The sequence below is a fragment of the Citrus sinensis genome, chromosome 9 (genome assembly GCF_022201045.2).
Source record: "Citrus sinensis cultivar Valencia sweet orange chromosome 9, DVS_A1.0, whole genome shotgun sequence".
Taxonomy (NCBI): domain Eukaryota; kingdom Viridiplantae; phylum Streptophyta; class Magnoliopsida; order Sapindales; family Rutaceae; genus Citrus; species Citrus sinensis.
Genome location: NC_068564.1, coordinates 27,387,845 through 27,408,477, shown reverse-complemented (window position 1 = coordinate 27,408,477; position 20,633 = coordinate 27,387,845). Strand labels below are relative to the sequence as shown.

Genomic DNA, 20,633 nt, shown 5'->3' with positions numbered 1-20,633 from the left:
AGATGTTTATGAACTCTAATTAATCTTATTAAATTTTTTATTGAATGCCAACATGTTCACAGTGGCTTTGTATAATATTTATGATTTTTTTGACATAGTTATAACTTGTTAAAAATCAGCCCTGCAAGATGTTCTAGTGTAGTTTAGTGAATTGATGTGCTTAAGTAAGAGTAAATGGTTTTAAGGTTTTTGGATTTCTTATCAAGGTCAAAATTGAATAAAATATTAATAAGAATCTTATCTTGATAATTATAAGTCAAAAGTGAGCTCGTGTGATTGGGGTTATTATTACTTGCTTCGAATCGAGATAAGTGAATTCATGCATAATGTTTATGATAAGTATATATATGTAAATATTTGTGAAAAGAATAATGGATTTCAGGTGGATTGGCATTTTATTATATTGAAGTAATTTTAACCTTATAGTTTATGATAAAAAGTTATATTTTGACTAAAAACTTACTTAAAATGTTTTCTTAAATTTGTTTTAAAAATTACTTTAAAAACTTGTCTTTTCATAAATTGTTCTCCTTAGAAATATTTGTAAAGCTTTGCTAATTCAACGTCTTATAAGAGTGTTTTATTGAAATATTACTGAATGATTGATATTGAAACACTAAAAACTATATTTAACGTTTTGACTCTTTATCCGTAGTTACCTATTGAGAATTATTGCGGGGTAACGTACCCTGATTGAACTACTGACTAGGTCACTAGGGTTAAAGTGACTTATTGAACTATTGACAGGGTCACCGCGGTTATGAACTACTGACAGGGTCACCGCGGTTAAAGTGACTTACTGAACTATTGGCCGGCTCATCGGGAATACATGTGACACTATATGGCCGGAGCAATTGAACAAATGAAAATGTTTTATTGATAAATGATTTCTTAGATGATTATTTATTGAAAATAATTATTTACGTTATGACTTAATTAATTATGGGTTTTACCTCTGCATATGTATTAGATTATAAAATGATTATTAGTTTTTATTTTATGGTACTTTAAATTGATTGTCATGTACATTATCGTTATTAATAACCTTATGCATGAGTTTGCTTACCAAGCTAATGGCTAACCCCTTGTCTCTAACATTTTACAGATTGATTTTAGAGATTTGAGTCTTTTGGTCTAAAGAAGAGGATTTATTAGCAAAAAAGCTTTGGCATTTTCTAGATGAATAAATTGTTGCTACTTTAGTTATTATTTAGACCTGAATTTTTAGTTTGGAGGATTACTATTATATTTATAATTTTAGAGATTATATTTCGACTATGGCTAGTATTAATGTTCTTTTGGGAATTGCAATAAGATTAATATTATGAGATTTTATTTCAAATTTCTCTTGCGATTCTTGAGTGAATTTGGGGTGTTACAATTGGTATTAGTTCTTCATCAACCTCATATGGCTCATAAACTTCTCGTCCTAATCATGCTGCTTTTAATTGCTACAATGGGATGAATGATGCTCCAAAATTCAATCCACATTCTACTTCTCAGATTGTTCCTTCTCTAGAAGTAGTAGAGGATACATATTGGTATATAGATACTAGAGCTTCAAGTCATATCACAAATGACTCAGGTAAGCTCTTTGATTTAAAACTTTATCTTGGATCATAATCACTGCTTGTTGGAAATGGAAATACATTGCAAATTAAACATGTTAGATTTGTATTGCTTGCTACAATGACACATAACTCATTACTTCTCAATCACGTCCTCTATGTTCTAGACATTACCAAAAAATTATTAAGTATCTCACAAATCTTAACTGATAATGATGTTGTTGTTGAATTTGTTGAAATTTTCTATTTTATTGAGGCCAGGAAAAGAGGAATCCTTTTGCATAGAGGGGTAGCTAAAGAGGGCTTGTATCAGATTCAAGAAATTTCTTCTTCTCTTCAAGTGTCAAGTGAATGCTCTTCAGTTTTGTGTTGTCGAGATCTTTACAATAAGCCTATATCCATCTTTGTTACTTTTTCTAATTCTAATGTGTTTAATTCATTTGCATTTACTGGTATTAATAAGCCATGTAATCAAACTGCTCTATTAGTGTATGTATTCCCTTTTGATATCAATCTACTTCATCAGAGATTTGGTCATCAAGCTCCACACACTTAAAACTGTTATAAAGACTTGTAATGTATTTGCCGGAATTAATAAAACTACGGATCTTAGCTTTTGTAATGACTTGTCAATATGGCAAGAATCATCTTAAACATTTTGATTATGTTATTACAAAAACAACAACACCATTACAATTATTTTATGTTAATCTTTGGGGGGCTTCCACACATTACCTCTACTCAAGGTTACAACTATAATTTGTCAATCTTAGATGATTATAGCAGGTTCATATGGATTTTTCCACCGACCACTAAATATATTATTTACAAGTCTTCACTACCTTTAAAACTTTAAGTAAAAAACATATTGGGGGTTGAATGCAGATCTTTTTCTTCCCTATTAGCTACTTCTGGTATTCATTTCAGGCATCCTTATCCTCATATCCATTATCAAAATAAAAAAAAATTAAGAGAAAATGTAGGCATATAGTTGACATTTGGCTGACCTTATTAGCTCAATTCAATTTGCCTCTTAGCTTTCTGGTGGAATGCATTTCCCACCGTTGTTTTTCTTATAAATAGATTGCCTATTCCTGTTTTGAAAAATATTTCATTTTATTTCATACTTTTTCTTTAAAAGCGAGACTACTCTATTCTTAAAGTCTTTGGTTGTGCCTGTTACCCTTATCTCAGGCCTTATAACAAACAAAAACTTGAATTCAGGACATGTAGATGTATTTTTATAGGTTACAACCCACATCATAAAATTTATCAATGTTTGCATTCTTCTGGGAGAGTCTATATTTCTAATCATGTCATTCTTGATGAAAAATCCTTTCCTTATAAGTTAGGTGTTGATTTCTCCTTTGTCTCTGATTTTCTTTTTGTCAAGTTCTGACAATAAAGTGTCAAGTTCTGCAATACAAGTCTTTCAAACAAACCCTGTAGAAACTGATTCCCAAGGTCCTTCTCAATAATCATCACTGTAAATATTCTCTTCTCCACCACCTTCTTATCCTCATATATCTGACTCATACTATAACTCATTAAATTCACTAATCACTAGTACATCTTCACATTATGATCCTCCTATATCTCACTCAAATTATAATTCACCACATTCACTAATCATTAGTATATTTTCACATTCATTTCCTGAACACCATTTACCTCATTTTCAGCCTCTTAGTCATCATATGATTACTAGGCTGACATTTTCAAACTTAAGACCTATCTTACCGCCCTCTTAGCTTAACTAACCAAACTAGCCTCAGTAACTCAAGTATTAGAAGATCCAAAATGGTTTAATACTATGTAAGAAGAGTTCAATGCTTTTCAGAACAATCATACTTGGATTCTAGTGCAACCAACAACATCAGTCAAGATAGTAGGCAACAAATGGGTTTTCATAATTAAATATAACTCAGATGGCTCAATTTCAAGGTACAAAGCTAGATTTGTTGCAAAAGGTTTTCATTAAGCTTATGGTGTAAATAACATTGAAACCTTAACCCTGTTATTAAGGCTTCTACAGTGAGCATAATTCTGAGTTCAATAGTGATGAGCAAATGGGTTATTAGACAAGTTGATATTAATAATGTTTTTCTCAATGGCATTATTGTTGAAGATGTGTACATGGCACAACCAAAGGGTTTTGTTGATCTTTCTAAACCTCATCATGAATATAAGCTACAAAAGGTATTGTATGGTCTCAAATTGGCACCTAGAGCCTAGTGTGATATGTTCAATGCAATGGCAACTCAATAGAACTTTAAGCATTCAAAGTCAGATTCTTCTTTGTTTTATAGATGGGATGGTGGTCATATTTTTCTGGTATTAGCCTATGTTGATGACATTATTATTACAAGATCTAATCCTCAAAGTGTCTTGAAAGTGGTATCTGTTATGCAAGACACATTCGCTTGTAAAGACTTAGGAGAGCTTTATTATTTCCTTGGCATATAAGTTAACAAAACCAAGGAAGGAGTTCACTTGTCACAAAGTAAATACTAGCCGACTTGCTGGTCAAACATGATATGAACACATGCAGTCCAGCACTAAATCCAATGGTTACATCTCATTCTTTTACTAGAGACTCAAGAATTGTTATCTCAAATGCCTCTCAGTATAGAAGTACTACAGGGGCATCGCAACGTGTAAAATTGACAAGACTTGAAACAACATTTTAGTGAACAAGTTAAGTCAATTTCTTTCAGCCCCAACAGATGAGCATTGGCAGGCATGCAAATGACTACTTAGGAACTTGAAAGGAACAATTCATTATGAGCTTTAGTTCTATTCTAATGGCAGTCAGCAAATTAATCACTTTAGTGATTTAGTTTGCGTATGTGATAGAGATGATAGGAAGTCTATAGTTGGATATGTTATTTATTTTGGATCAAATTTGCTCTTTGGTCTTCAAAGAAACAATATGTAGAGTACATAGTCAGAATATAGAGCCTTGGCATTGGCAACAGCTGAAGTTCTGTGGATTAAAGCTTTGCTCAGTGAATTAATGCTTAAGACTGATCATACACCAATTATGTGGTGATATAATCAAGGAGCAATTGCTTTGGCTACAAATCCAATGTATCATACCAAAACCAAACACATTGAACTAGATATACATTTAATTCATGAAAAAGTTCAAGTTAATCAAAACATAGTCTGTTTTGTTCCTAGTGCTGATCAAACTGCTGATATACATGCTAAAGCTTGACTTATGGACAGTTTTCATTATCTCAGAACCAAGCTGAACATTCGTCCTGGACAATTCATTCAGCTTGAGAGGGGATGTTAGCATGTGTGAAACAGAGAAAGCAGAGCACCACGAACTCACTGAGTAGACAAATAGTTGAATAAATCTTAGCTGCAGACATGTCAAAATTAGTTATACATGTCAGCTGCAATTGTGACAAACTATTTACCGTGTAGAATAGTCTAGTACCTTCTATGATCAATTTGTTAGATTCATTAGTGTTACTATATAAGCTAGGTTATAGTCATTCTCATTAGTTTCTGATCTATAACAGATTTGAGCATTGTTTCCATAACTTCTCTTCAAACTTTCCTTTAGTTTCTAGAACTTTCTTGCTTGCCCAACACTCATTTTACTTTCTCTAAAAGTGGACAAGTGATGGAAGCAGATGCGTTTATGAGGATTAACAAGATAATAATGAGCATCAAGTTTACACACTATTGCAACACGCACGCTTTTACAAAGCATCTCTTACGAAGCGTACAACGAGCGCAAAAGGATTGACTTCAGTTTGATCAAATACAATCATAAAGAAAGGAGCAGAGACATAAAAAATGAAGGGCAATAGGCAACCAATCACACAAACCGCAATGGTGATGGCCAAACTGTTAGACAACACGGCATACAAACCCGTCACAAATGCTAGTGTCATTGATACGAGTGCAATCCAAGTAAAGCCAATGGCCAAAGGAAGTGTGTCCATAAGTGATTCAGTTTTGCTTCTCCAAAACGACCAAAATATAATGGCGGCTGCAGCCATGGCTGAAGTCATGGCTATGGTATCTGTGATCACAAATGCCTGGAAACTTGCTCTATGAAGCAGAGTTGCCGTGCCCTCGTCGGGACCATCACTTTTGACGCCCCCTGGAATTGTGAAGGCTGCTGTGAATGTGAATGTGGCTATCAATGTTGCCATCACCGAGAGTGTTTGAGCCATTTCTTTGCCTTTTTCACCTTCTTCTTTAGAAACCTGCCTTTTCTGTTGGAGTTCTTCCGCAGACAGAGCTCGTTTTGCGTAGGCCGTCTTCAGCGCTTTTAATGTCAAGTGCTGAGTAGAGCAGAGCAAGTAAATATATATACAGTTGTTTAAAAGGAACACCAAGTAACCCCACAATTGAAAAATTTAGAGAAATTACGATATATCTTCTAAAACCAAAATAAAAATGCCCAAACTTGCCCAAAGAAGAATAGACGGTTAGGCTAAAAAGAAGGATCCCTTAGTAGGATGGACAATCTACAAGACATCAAAATCCTTGATATAAATCACTAAATAGTTGTACTAACTCTTATGTGTTTTGGGCTTTGTCCTCGGCTGAACTCAAATATGGAATTCTAATTAAATAATTAATTATTTGTCTATGTTTTTGTTTGGTTGGTAAATAATTCAATTTTAAAAGAAATGTTTTATCAAGGATTCTTCAAGAAATTATGCAAGCTTCTCGATTTGTACATGTTAGCCTTAACAAGAGTACGAAAGAAAGTGAATGTACCTTTTGGATCTCCTTTCCATTGGCTCTAGTTATCTCAGCAATTTCTAGAGCAGTATTGCTTCTGGCGCTGTGGTTTTTTGCCCTGATGTTCACACTCTTATGTCTGGAGAGAGTGAAAACCACATCGCTATGCAAGCCCATTGCAGCCAGATGCAACGGCGTATTTCCATTTCTATCAACTAAGTTAATCAAATTCTCCATTTCAGGGGACCTGAGAATGAATGACACGATATTCCAATTTCCATGTTTAGCAGCAACATGGAGGATGCTGCGATCACTGTTGTTGCGGATCTCAATAGCATCAGGGTATTTGTTGATAAGCAGTTTCAAAACCTTTAGTTTGCCATTCTCTGCGGCCAAGTGAAGAGGTGTCTCACCATTGCAGTCCCGTTTATATGCAAGCCGTTTGCTTTCTTCTAACAAGCGTTGTGCCATTTTAACATTACCCGAGGCAGCTGCATAATGAAGAGGATTCCTCTGGTGCCAGTCTAACCGATCGATGAGTTCTTTGTTTGTTCCCAGTATCTTGACCATGATATCTATAAATTGCAGGAATTGCATGCCTTCAGAAAAATCTCAAACGATATATACTGAAGACATTCGTTTAAAGAAATGAAAAATTAATTAATCACGGGCCGGCTCACCATAGTTTTGCCTCATGACAACAAAATGGATAAGTGTCAGTTCATCTGGCAATCTAGTGGTGTTAAGAGACTCTGGACTTTTATCGATGATGAAACAAGCAATATCATTTAACCTTGCATCAATGGCGATTGAGAGTGGGGTCTGGTAAGCTTTATTAATATAGCTACTTGGAACACTATCCTTTTCAACCAGAATCCGAATCACGCGCTTGTGTTGGTTTGTTACAGCATTATGCAGAGGTGTGTTACCTTCGATATCTGTCATCCGAAAAAGGCTTTCAAGTACCGGAGCCGGACCCACTTGATTTACCGCAGGCAAATATTTCATGATTTCACTGACGATAGCTCGGTCACCAATCCTGGCAGCAATATGCAGCGCAGTCTCATCCATCAAGTTTTTCTGACGGAGAAGTGAGTAATGGAGTCTCAAGGCAATAAAATCCTGTTGCCTCAGAATCTCCCGTATCACTTGTTGGTTTCTGAATCTGACAGCCATATGCAGGACTGCATTTCCTCCGGGACTTGAGGTACTGAAAATATCCTGACGAAGTGCGAGTTGCTTGATTTTATATTCATCCCCATGTCTCAGTACCTCGAGCAGTTCTTGATCCATTATCGATTATCTGTTCAGCTATGACAACGATTATTGATGCAGCGTTACATAGAGAAGCAACAAAGAATTAAGCAAGCTGCTGTCAGGAAAAATATGCTTCTAACAAAGCTGAATACACTGAATTTCTCAACCAACTTAATCATATTGAAAATAAGATTTAAATTGGGTGTGAAAAAATAGCTTACTAGACTTTAAAAGACTTTTTTTTTTTTTATGGTTATTTCAAAACATTACGTTTACATTGTTCTAGATCTTGAAAGATTCAAGCTGAAGTTTAACCCAAATTTAAATTAACTGAGTATGAAAATTATTAAAAGCTTCAAGGGGTTTGTGAAAAAGGGAGAGGAAAGAGTAAGTGAGAGAGACAAAAGGTTATGGACTATTGTTAATCTGAAGTTTAATTCAAATCGGTGTACGAAACTGTGAAGTTAAAAGATTAACAATAAAATAAAATTAAAGAAAAAAAATCGAAAATCGAAATTAAGTTAAATGAAAACATACCTTCCAGAGTCTTGAACCACACACACACAACAAAAGCAAGAATCTCAGGGCACAGTAGCAGTGCACAGCGCGTAGACCAGAGGAGAGGAGACTAGACTAAATCGGTTTGGCCGAAAGAGAGGGATTTAAAACCTTCATTTTACTGGATAAAAATTAATTCCAATGAAGGATGGAGAGATTTATTACTATATTATGGGAAATTTTACTCCCACAATCACATGGAGAGATACCAGCTATTTATTAATTTGACTGTTAATTTTCAATTAAACTAACAAAAAATCTCTGTGACATTAATTTTTTTTTTTGTTAACCTTTTTTAAGTGCAATTTGTTTACACAAATTATAGGATAAAATATCACCTCACCTTTTTTTTTTTAATCTTTAAATGATGGAAAATGAGATTCTTACTACCGCACCGTTTTGTGCTACCTATAAAAAAGGTTACTGTGGCTTGCACACGCGCACACAGCTCCCACAGCAAACGAGCAAAACCCACACGACAGTCACACCAAAACGCAGCCGTTTCTCAAGCATCCTCACTCTGCTCTGTGCTCTCTCCGTCAACTTTCTCCCTCTATCTCGCCGTGGGTGTCTCCACACCTGGTCGTTGGATCTGTCTCTCTGTCTCTACCCGTCGATTGCAGTTGCAGCTTCGCGTTCTCCCTCTCACTCACAGCGCCACCAATCTCACCTCACTCAGGCCACAACTCTCACCACCAATCGATTCACCCTCACCACGCTCCGTTCTTATCATCGGCTCTCTCTCTTCCCCGTGGATTGTGTCTTTCTCCTTCACGCTGCCGCACTCCCTTGGATGTCTCAAAATTTTGACTTGCCGCTTCACTCGCCATCGGCTGCCGTAATTGATTTCTGGAGGTAATTTGCTTCATTAATTTCAAATTTGGTTCTCTAGGATTATGAAAAATAATCGTTTGTTTCCCCTTTTTTTTTATATGACATGAAAGATAAACAAATAATTAACAACAGACAGAGGAAGAAGGAAAGAAAGGCAGTGGAGTGGAGAGATTAAAAATCATTGAAGGAAAGAAACATTATTAAAGACAGGAGAGAGAGGGAGATAAAAAATATTAAAAAAATTAACGATCCATCTCCTTTAATCGTCACCCTTCAATTTTTTAATCTCTTCAATGTTTTTTTTTTTTTTTATATAAAGACGTGGTTGTTCTAATATTCATATAACATCAATCAACACAGTATGAACAACTGAAAATGTTGTCATAATCTATATCTCAATGGCAACAAAATTTAAAAATTGATTTTTTTTTATTGATTTTAAAATAAATTATTTCGTTAAACTAAAAAGTGTTACATAAAAGATCAGATATTAAATCAATAAAGTGTTGGCTCCATTGCTAGTGGAGCCAATCTTAGTGGCTTGACTGAGTTTGCTCTTCAGTTTGAGTCGTAGAAAAGTCGCATTTGTTGGGAGAACTTATGTCTCCTGGTTCGAGCGGGGACTTTTAATCTGAATTGTGGTACGGGCTTAAAGATACCTCCCACAATTAGGACCTTCCCTAGGATAACTCGTGATTAAGACAAAAAAAAAAGATCATATTAAAACATTATGGGTGAAATTGTTGGATAAGTATCATCCCATAATCTAAGCATACCGAACTTTAAACAAAATATTTTGATACGTATCTATTTTTGTTAATGTATAGTCAGTCAAAATCAATTTATTTGTAATATTTTTATTTATTAACTATCAATTATAGAAGAAAATTCTGATCCAAAATTATCTTGATTTAATTAACCAATCAGAAGTAACTAGATTACTTCGTTTTAATAGGACTTTTTCATAACAAATCTATTATTTGTTATAGGTGGGATTAACTCACAATCCGCATTTTCAGTTGATGTCGTGGGTTATGTCATTTAGTCCCATAAGCATGTTATTTAATAACAACTTCGATATAAAAAAATTTAGAACCTAAATTAAAATTTCGTTGTTTAAGAAGATTTGTTATATTAGAAAAACTCTTCTCAAAAGAGAAACTTAAAAAAGAGAGAGAGAGAGAGAGAGAGAAAGCCACTTCTATCAAATTAAAATAATATCATTATGCTTATTTGTTTTTTTTTTTTTTTTTTTTGAGACTGATTAATCATCAGATTACTGCATTACACATATATTTATAATGAATTCTATGAAGTACATATATTTATAATGAATTCTATGAAGTACATGTCCAATACAAATAACCCCTCACAGGAGAGGATGTCCATACTCCACTTGCATTTCGCAAGGGAGAAGGATATAAAGAACATTTAGCCCCCACAATGCTTTTGTGGGGGCTAGAACCGCTGCCCTCACAATGCTTGTGAGGGCAGCAGCCCACCACTTCGGCCAAGGCCGAAGTGGCTATGCTTATTTGTTATGCTTATTTAATTGATAGATTTCGTGATCATGTATATGATATTAATTGATTTCATTATTAATTACTTACATTTGATTTTTATAATCCAATCAATAAATGATCCATATAAAATGTCACATCAGTAAGTATTCTAATTAAATATTTTATTTATGTAAACATAACATTACTAAAAAAATCATTGGTTAAGAAAGCTTACTCTATTATGTCTGATCATCTTGTACACAAATAAAATTAGCATTTAGCCATTTTAGCTCTGAAATTCAATTCAGCAATTTTATTCTGTTGAGCGAAGTAATAAAAAATACAAATCAAGCACCGGCCATAATGTATATATAAGAAGATAATCCAAGACTTGCTTGGCTGTAAAGAGCAAAAGGCCTAGGGCTAATTTACAATCTAACATGCTTCAAATCTGTTTGAAAGGGGAAAAAGCCTGTGGGGTTGAGGGTGCCAACCCAATCTATAATGATTTCGTTGTGCTGTGCTGATTATATAATGTACCCTTATTTTTTCTTAACTTTTGCAGTTATACCATTACAATAATCTTGGAGACATTTTGAAAAAATATATATATATATTGGTCAAACTAACCTCATAAGTAAAATAAAAATTAATCTAAATCTTTTGTTATTAATTTACTTTTCAATAATGTCTCAAAGATTGTTGCAAGAACATCATTATTATAAAGTCAACAAAAAGTAAGGATATAAGTACAACATATTTAATATCAGATTATCTGAAGATATTTTTTAAAATATAAAAATTAAATTAATACTTAAACTAAAATATAAGAATTAAATTATCATTTACTAAAAAAAAATTAAATATTTTATAGAATAAAACTCACTTATAAGATTTTTTATTTCAAAAAATTCACGTAACTTTCAATATTTACTCAGCGGGAAATTTTTGGCCCTTTCCCTTCAACATATAACTCAGATTTCCGAGAGTAGGTGCTCGCAGTTGGCTTCCGCCTTTCACGAAGGCACAAAATTGATCAAAGCTGATCCTTCCGTCCTTAAAACAAAAATTAAAGATGTGAGAATCGCGATCAAAACAATAATGCAGACAAATGAAATGCTATCCTTAATTAGTCTGTAACTGAATTTATGCAGCATCTTATGTGTCATTCATTGTTTGAGTTTATACAAATAAAATCAATTACTGACATACTGACATGCACATGCAAATAAATGATTGAGAATACATCGGTTATCATACAAATTGAGTATATCAACTGAGTAAACATAATATTATTGTCAAACATGTTGTCAAAAAATTAAAAATCAACTTACTTTATGATCTCTACCAACTTCAGAGATTATCTCCTTAATTGTAGCATCATCACCCATATTATTTTCTTTAAAAGCTGTTTCCAGTTCATTCACAGTGATAAATCTACACATCCCAAAAAGAACTTCAGTGTCCTTTCCATAATAATAATAATAATAATAATAATAATCATAACAACAATAAAAATGAAATAGAAAAAACTTCATTTGTTAAAAAGCGATTGTTATTATGGGAAAAAAAACACCGAAGGTATGAAATAATAAATAAATAAATTGATAGTATATAGTAAATATAACTTTTAAATAATAATTTTAATAAAAATAATAAAGATATTATAGATTTTTCATCATACAAGTGTGCGATTAAATCAACTTAACTTTCAAAACCCAAATAATTTCTTTTAGCCCTCTATCTTCTTAGGATTCAAACTCTGTAACCAACCAACTATAACTGCTTAAAAACCACTCGACAAACGATTGGAGGCGGCCATATATAGATTTTAAAAGTCCAAAGAATGATGCAGTAATTTATTGGAACAAGAAACTTACTGATCACTATTCTTATCAAGATATTGAAAGGCTTTCTCAAGAAGTTCAGGAGTTTCTAGCTTGTATATATCCGTCATGAGATTTACAAATTCAATGAAATCAATATTCCCATTTCCATCTATATCACCCTGGAGAAATGCAGTGCCAACAGTATATATCAGCCGAGTATATATAATATCCGAATAGACAGACACTAAAATAAATTCAGAGTTCATGAATTCCTTACAGCTTCCATATATTGGTTGACTTCAGATTCTTCAAGCGCTGATCCGAGTTTAGCTAATCCTGCCTTCAACTCACTGAGAGTAAGGGTGCCACTGTTGTCAGTGTCCATCTCTCTAAATTTTTCCATTAGCTTTTGCTTTTCTTCTGTTGGAAGATTTTCCACAATGACCTGAAAATCCACTCAGCTTTATCAGTAGAGGAAGCACAATTAAACGCATAAATTTATTGGCTTGCACATATATAGCTTACAGAATATAATAACAAGTACTTTGCAACAAAAACATTGTTGGTGAGGAAGTGCAGATGCAGAAATTCAATCAAGCATTTAACTAACGATTGTCACTGTTGTATCCAATTCTCATACTTGAGTCCTAATCTGAGCTAGCTCCTAAATGGGAAGAATCTTTTTAATTACATGCGTATGTATATAATTATTAGTTAGCTAGGTGTGGTCAATGTCATCTTTTTTTTTATCAATTGAATTTTGATCCGGTGTACGTGATATCGCGTGTGACAAACTATCATTAAAAGTTTTGTGGTTTGCATGTGCGGCATTGCTGAAGTTATTTTCTGAATGTGCTGAAGTTATAATTAATTACCTGTAGAACGAGTTTCTTTAGCATGTTCATTGCTCTAAATTGCTTGGTATTCCTGAAAAAAATTAACAGCGGTGTCAATTAGCTAGCTTTGTCTGCACAAATTGAACATATATATATATATATATATATACACACACACACACGCTGCTGCTACTACTACTACTGGTACCATCATAATTTGGACTAAATAAATTTTAGCTCATAATCAAAACAACATAGATGAGAAAAACTAATAACTATAGGAACCAGTCTTTGTGTTTTCTTACGAGAAATTGAGCTGAAGTAAATAATGTGCTTTTGTATAGCTGATATTTCTTCAAGACTATAAGAAAAATTATATATGCAGTATGTACATATTATTTTATAAAGTCAGAAAAGTATTTACCCTAATCCAAATTTTTTGGCCTTGTCAGTGTAAATGTGCGACACATTTCTTATAGTTTGGGGGCTTTCCACCATTGCACGAAATTCATCGTAGCTGATCATACCATCCTTAAAACACAAATTGAAGACGTGACCCGTGAGAGCTTCCACATATTAATATATAATTCAGAGAAATTAATACTGTAGTCTGAAAATCAAAATTAAAATCAACTTACTTTATTACTATCAATGTCAGACAACAATTCCTTAATTTTAGCATCATCGCCCATGTTATTTTCTTTAAAAGCTGTAACCAGTTCATCTAATGTGATATATCTGCACATTCAGAAAATAACTTCAGCATCCTTTTCCAATAATAATTAAAAGAAAAGCATAACAATATCTGGTCTTTCTGAGGCTATAGATATTAAAATTGCCAAATGGTCATCATTTTTTTTTTTAAATTTTTTGACATTAATTTAATTTAGAGTCAGAAACTTACCCACTATTATCCTTATCAAAATATTGAAAGGCTTTGCTAAGATACTCAGATCTTTCTAGCTTTTGCCTTTGAATCGTAGCAGCTGTAAACTCAGTGTAGTCAATAGCCCCATTTCCATCCATATCAGCCTGCAAAAAAGTGTATATATATATATATATATATATATGGCAAACAATATCACTTGAGTGTAATGATGCCAATCGATAGACGGTATATAGAATAAACTCAAGAGTTGATGAATTCTTTACAGCTTCCATTAACTGCTTGACATCAAATTCTGTAAGCATCGATCCAACTTTAGTTAATCCTGCCCTCAGTTCATCGTAACTAAGAGTGCCATTTTTGTCAGTGTCCATCTCTATGAACTTTTCCTTTAGCGCTTGTGTTTCTTCGCCAGGAAGATATTCCACAATGACCTAATAAAGAACCACTCAGTTCATCAGAAGGGATGCACAATCAAATTTACAATTAATTCATTGGACCTGCACATATAGTTTATGAGATACTATGATCAAAACTCAAGAATAAATTAATCATTGTTGATATCAATAACAAATAATAGATTTTCATACGTGAGTTCGAATCCGGTACTAATATGGGCTTACCTAAATTTTGAGGAGCTATATATATTGTTAGTTAGACTAATTAAATTAGATTACCTTTACTGTGAGTTTCTTTAGTTTGCTCATTCGCCTAAACTGCTTCATCCTTAAAATAACAGAAGTGTCGTCTGATGCTTCTCCACCTTCTATAAGCCAAGGATGCTCTGCATATCATGCATTTAATTCTCAGTGGTATCGATAATATTGGTGTGATTAATTGGACCCAGTAAATTTTGAACTTATATACAGACTATAAAACTAAACAGATAACAAGCCTCAGGATTCTCTGGTGCTGTCCACCTAGAATTTGAGCAGCAGTAATCCGCCTTTTTGGATCCTTTGTCAGCATCCTGCGTACCAAGCCCTTGGCAGTGCTGGAAATACTTGGCCATGGATCAGTTTCAAAGTCAATTTCTCCTTGCAATATAGCGTCGTAAGTGCCCTTCTTCGTTTCTGCAGGGTACATATATACATCATCGCAAATACTGAGTGACTATATTTACACTTGCTGTACTTAGTTATTTAAGGTAATGGAAATAAACATGTACAGGGTACGGTTGTTGAAGTGAAAAGAGATCATGCATGTAGCTAGGCTGCAAATCAAACGAATATTTTCACCTGCCCAAAATGGAGGTACACCAGATAGTAAAATATACAGGATAACGCCTGCGCTCCAAATGTCTATCTCCTTCCCGTATCTGCGCCGTAATACCTCAGGAGCAATATAAAAACCGCTCCCTACAATATCTCTATATAACTTTCCTGGAAGTGTACCATTAGATCATCAGTCAAGAATTAAAATTAATGTTATATCTTAGATAAGATCAGAATTTATCTATATAATTTAGTTTGATGCGAGGTAATACAATTCACTGCCAGCCCGAGACACTGCGGATGTAGCTTAGGATCTAGAATGGGTTGGCAATTAAGTTGATTAATTTGAAAACTTTTTCTTTTGATTTATTTATTTATAAATTGACAAGAATAATAACACTGCTTTTATGTCTGCTTTTTTTGGTGATTGATTTGGCTTATGGTTAAGGGTGGTGGAAATTGTTGGGTCAATTGTCGTAAGAAATTTTGTAATATCAACTTTAGATGCACTCATGGTTCCAGCCATAAGTTCCACCACCCTTTTCTATTTTAATATAATTTTCCTTGCTTCGTCAAGGCTTTTCACAAAATAAAATGATTTGATATTTAATCCATCTTAAAAAATAAAATGTATCTTAAGATTACGGTGTTAGTTGATTTTATTTTTTTATTATTAATATGATAATATTGCGTCAGATTTCATATTAATAAAACGATTTCTTTTTTTTAAAAAACAAATATTCTCACCATCTAAGCTTAACTCTTGAAAACAGTTAAAAAAAGGGGTTCAGGAAAGGAAACGATCAATTTGCATATTAGAAAAAATTGTAGCTAATTAATTAATCAAGGACGAGAAATTACCCTCTTCAAAGAGAAGTGCGGACCCAAAATCGGTGACCTTCAAAAGAGCATTGTCATCCCTGCTGATGAAGCAGAAATTCTCAGGTTTGAGATCCCTGTGCATAACGCCCATGGAGTGGCAGACATTCACAGCATTCACAATAGCCCTGAGTACAGGGGCTGCATCTCTCTCACTATAATAACCCTTGGCAATAATCCTATCAAACAGATCACCACCTTGACATAATTCCATAACCACATGCACAGCAGTCTCATCCTCATGAGCACTCTTTAACTCGACAATGTTAGGCTGCCCACTCAAGAGCCGCCTTATCTGAATCTCTCTTCTGATCATCATATCATTTTCTGCATATTTCATCTTTGGCTTCTTAGCCATAGACTTGCAAGCATATGGCATGTTGGTTGAATTCTCGGTACATAAATAAGTCACACCAAATCGACCCTACCCAACATTCTGCCAAAAGAGTAATGTAACATAACATCTTCATAAGGTTTACCAAGAATTGGATAACGTTGGCGTTGGCTTTTGCTTACACAACACCCCATTGATTCTGCTAGAGACTGCTCGAGTACTGATCTTTAGAAATTAAAACTAAACTAGAAACCCAGTAGAGGATTAAGGTAAGTGAAGGAATAAAACAGGGATAGTGATATTCTAAGAGTATAGTAGGACCTGAGATGACAATCCTACGCGGTTTTGGCTTTAAAATGTAGTTTACTAGAAAGAAATTAAAGTCACCAAAAATAAAGTCATCGGCAAAACGGGTAGTGTGAACTTACGACTTGTCGTGTCTATCAAGTAAACTTCTATATGATATATGTAATTATCTGAAATTAGTCAATGATAACGAAAGAAAAAAAAATCAAATTATCAAACTTTATCAAATGAACCCGTCCAAAGGAAGACGAAGAAGAAGAAGAAAGCTAGGTTACCATTTAGTATCATATATTAATTTTAAAAAAAATACATATGTTAGATATATATTTTATTTTATTTTATTTTTCATACTTTATTAAGGCATACATTATCAATTTTTTTTTACGAATCAAATAATTTTTTTATAACTTATTATTTATTTAATTAATAAAATATAAGTATTGTCAATGTTTATGAGATTATATATGTCAAAATATTATATTTTAAATTATTTATTTTTAAAAAACAAACAACTTAACGTATATATTAAAAAAAAATGTCATATATATATATACATATATATACATACAATTTCAGTCAAATGTAGACTTAGACAAAAAAAAATGTTATATTAGTTACAGGACAAAGAGAAAGTAACCAGAATCTTGTCCTGAACTCCTTTTCAATTGGATAAATAAACATCGGCCAATAATATTATTTTTGTAATATTGTATAGAATCAAATCAGTCCATTAATATATTCCAAAACTAAAACGTAAAGTATATAATTAAAGTCCGCCATGTTTAACATAAGAAATTGTTTCTAGAATCGCTAGGAAAATTCAAATCGTTCAATTTAAAGTGAGGAAAGGGGAGACGGACGAACCAAAGAGTTATTGTCAGTGCCCATAAACCCACATAAGACCCCAAAAAAAAATGAAAAAAAAACAAATTTATTGAAATGAAGCTGTCAAAAGATGTATATTTTATATATCTTTCACTGTTAAATATATATAATTCCAGTATGTATCTATGAATCATGATTGCGGGAATATGTACAAATTTAATGTGGTACAGCTGGGTCATTGGTGATATGGACCTGTACCATATATTTTTTTTAATCTTTTCAAATAATGTATTTAAAAATACAACTCTTCATTTATGGGTGAAAGTTGGTGGTATGTTCAGTAAAAATGTAAAATGATTATCAGGAGTTAAATTTAAAATTTTATGAGTTTATGAATTTATAGAGATTATTTTAATAAATTTAAAAAGAATTAAATTAAATATAGTAAAATTATTCATATAGGTTATTTATTGGTCATGAGCAGAATATCTCTCGAGACGGAAAGTCATATATAGTTAAGGGAAATTATCAGGTATATACTTTTAAATGACACCCGTATCAAACGTGTGTGAACACTTTTTAAGTGTATCACTAGTATACCCTAAGTTGACAAAACACTTTTGCCGTCCACCAATCCGTTAACTTCTGTTTGCAAGCGCTGACATCATAAAGGTAATCTAGTCTTTTAAGATTGACGAAATTTTGATTAAAAAAACGACATGTCATCCCATTTACCTAGTAAAAAATGACATGTCATATAATATAAATTGATAAAAATGACATGTCATATAATATAAATTGATAAAAATGACATGTCATCCTATTTATCGGATAATTATTAATAATTGCTAAAAAAAATTTTTACAACCGAATCTACTCCTAAAAAATTTAACCTAAATTTTTGAAAATCTACTCCTCCAAGCTCCAACTGAAAATTTTTATGGTATAATATGTATAATTGTAAATAATATGTTGTTAATAAATTTTTATGGTATAATATGAATATTTTTTATGGATAATTGTTAATAATATATACCATTAATAATTCATTTTTTTAATAAAAAATGTATTGTTAATAACAAAATATAAAAAAATTATGTATTGAAAATTTACGTTAATTTTTGGGGTAAATTTATCTTTTTACCTCATTTTGAGTTTCAAGGGTAAAATAGTCAATTTACCACAATTCTGTTAACTTTCTAATGGAAGTTAACGAATTGGTGTACGGAATAAGTGTTTTGTCAACTTAGAGTATACGAGTGATACACTTAAAAAGTATTCACACACGTTTAATACGGGTGTCATTTAAGGGTATATGACTGATAATTTTCTTATAATTAAAAAGGAGTTATAGAATTCATAGTCAACAATTTTCAAATATCATGTTCACATTCATTTTCTTTTCTTTTTTTTTTTGTGGGAAAAAATGTCATGTTAACCGTGGATGTAAATTTGTGTAAATTTTTGTTATGCAATTGATATCGTGCTAAATTATAAATTTATTATATATATTTGTATTAGAATTGTGTCTATAAATAACTAGAAAAACACACGTATTAAGTAACACGACAACCTTATTTTGAATAAAATATACATATTTAACAAAAGATAAGTCTCAAAATGCAATTAATTAAAATGTTATGTAGAATGTGTTAGCTTGGTAAACGCGTGTCCTTACAAGCATCGTGTTCACAACTTGGTAAACGTGTGTACTACAAGCATCGTGTTCACAACTAACATTTTTTGTCTCATTTTCTATTTCTTTACTGATTTTTTTTCATGTTTTGATTTTTTAAAAAATAAATCTAATTAAAAAAAAAACTTAATTCACGATGTTGAGTATGATTCAATATTCTGAAGCGGGGATGTATTTGACAAGTTAGTAAACTTTCGGGTCTCACTTCGTAAATTCTGATCAGGGTGCCATTTCCTTCTCCAATTTTAGCGGGGAAATGCTGCAAAAAGATGCTGACGTGGCTAACAGATTTGGTTGACTATGTTTGACCAAACTGGGTTTATAAGCTGTACAAGATCTCATTTGAATACTTGAGGACTAATTAAGTAGTGAATTTAGGCTTGTTTTGAAGCTTGTGACATTCTCTGTAAATTCGAGTTAAAAAATTTCACCAGCATCCGAACAACTTTCTCATGTTTGTTTCTTACAGCATCATGCATAGGAGTGTTGCCTTCATTGTCTGTCATCATTAAAAGGCTCTCGGTTTTGATTCTGTTCCATTTACAATGGCCGGCACATAATACAAGATTGTACTAACGATAGCAGGGTCACCAAACCTCGCAGTTATATGCAATGGAGTCTCACCCTTCTAGTTGCTATTATGGACAAGTGAATCATGTTGCCTGAGAATCTTCGGTCTCACTTTATGGTTTCGAAATCTGATAGCCATATGAAGCACTATGTTGGCTTGGGGACTCATTGTGCTGAAAATATTTTGCATTCAACCTGCAAGTAGCCTGATTTGATGCTCATCCCCACGTCTTAATACATTGAGTAATTCTTGGTTGATGGTTGGTAATTCTATATCCATGGTCAATCCTTAGTAATCTGTACCAAATTCAGCCGCCATAAAACTCCTCAGTATCATATTAAGTACTCAATCAAATAACTTAAATTAAAAAAGCACTTAAACTTCAACAAACCATAACCAGACATTATGTAATTAACATTAGAGTTTTATTTTGGTCAGATTGAGCCAACTCTATATTGACTTAAGTGAATGAGATCAAATTATATGATAGAAGTTTGTTATTACAAATTAAAACTAAAAACAGAACCATCAATGATCAATGATTATGAACTAAACCTCCCTCAATTTTGTAGCAAAAATATTGATATCTTATTTGTATTTTGGCCCCTGTTAAACGTCAGTAACCACAAAATGACCCCTCCACGTCATACAAAGTTATCCTCTAAAGTAGTCTTTATTATACTGTAACCTCTATTACTTATTAGTTATAGCAAAATAACCCTCAAATCAAAGATTTTGATTTGGTCACTGGTTGCAGACGGTCAAGAGACAATACATAGAAACATTGGAGAACTTTCCTCATGGATAACAACCATTTATTATTTC

The 20,633-nt window shown here is 32.8% G+C and overlaps 1 protein-coding gene and 1 pseudogene across 3 annotated transcripts; both read right to left on the bottom strand.

Annotated features, from left to right (window-relative positions):
• Positions 1–5,203: 5,203 nt before the first annotated feature.
• On the bottom strand, positions 5,204–9,260 carry LOC102630842 (protein ACCELERATED CELL DEATH 6). Of its 3 annotated transcripts, none has more exons than XM_006475008.4 (4): positions 8,076–9,260; positions 6,962–7,592; positions 6,318–6,856; positions 5,204–5,875 (listed from the first exon to the last, which is right to left on the bottom strand). In XM_006475008.4, exons 2-4 carry the CDS (start codon positions 7,572–7,574, stop codon positions 5,285–5,287), a joined length of 1,743 nt encoding a protein of 580 aa, XP_006475071.1. In that variant the 5' UTR covers positions 7,575–7,592; positions 8,076–9,260; the 3' UTR covers positions 5,204–5,284. The 3 variants fall into 3 exon arrangements, with proteins under 3 accessions (XP_006475071.1, XP_024953455.1, XP_006475072.1); XM_025097687.2 differs by having other exon boundaries at positions 6,962–7,584; positions 8,440–9,260; XM_006475009.4 differs by having other exon boundaries at positions 6,962–7,584; positions 8,076–9,259.
• A 2,029-nt stretch (positions 9,261–11,289) lies between these two features.
• On the bottom strand, positions 11,290–16,766 carry LOC102630231 (calcium-dependent protein kinase 2-like; annotated as a pseudogene).
• Between the last annotated feature and the right edge of the window lie 3,867 nt (positions 16,767–20,633).

Coding starts and splice junctions, on each gene's coding strand:
- LOC102630842 (XM_006475008.4), bottom strand. CDS start 7,574: ATGGATCAAGAACTGCTCGAGGTACTGAGACATGGGGATGAATATAAA. Junction 6,857..6,961: donor TGTCATGAGGCAAAACTATG/GTGAGCCGGCCC, acceptor TGCAATTTATAG/ATATCATGGTCAAGATACTG. Junction 5,876..6,317: donor ATGGAAAGGAGATCCAAAAG/GTACATTCACTT, acceptor TGCTCTACTCAG/CACTTGACATTAAAAGCGCT.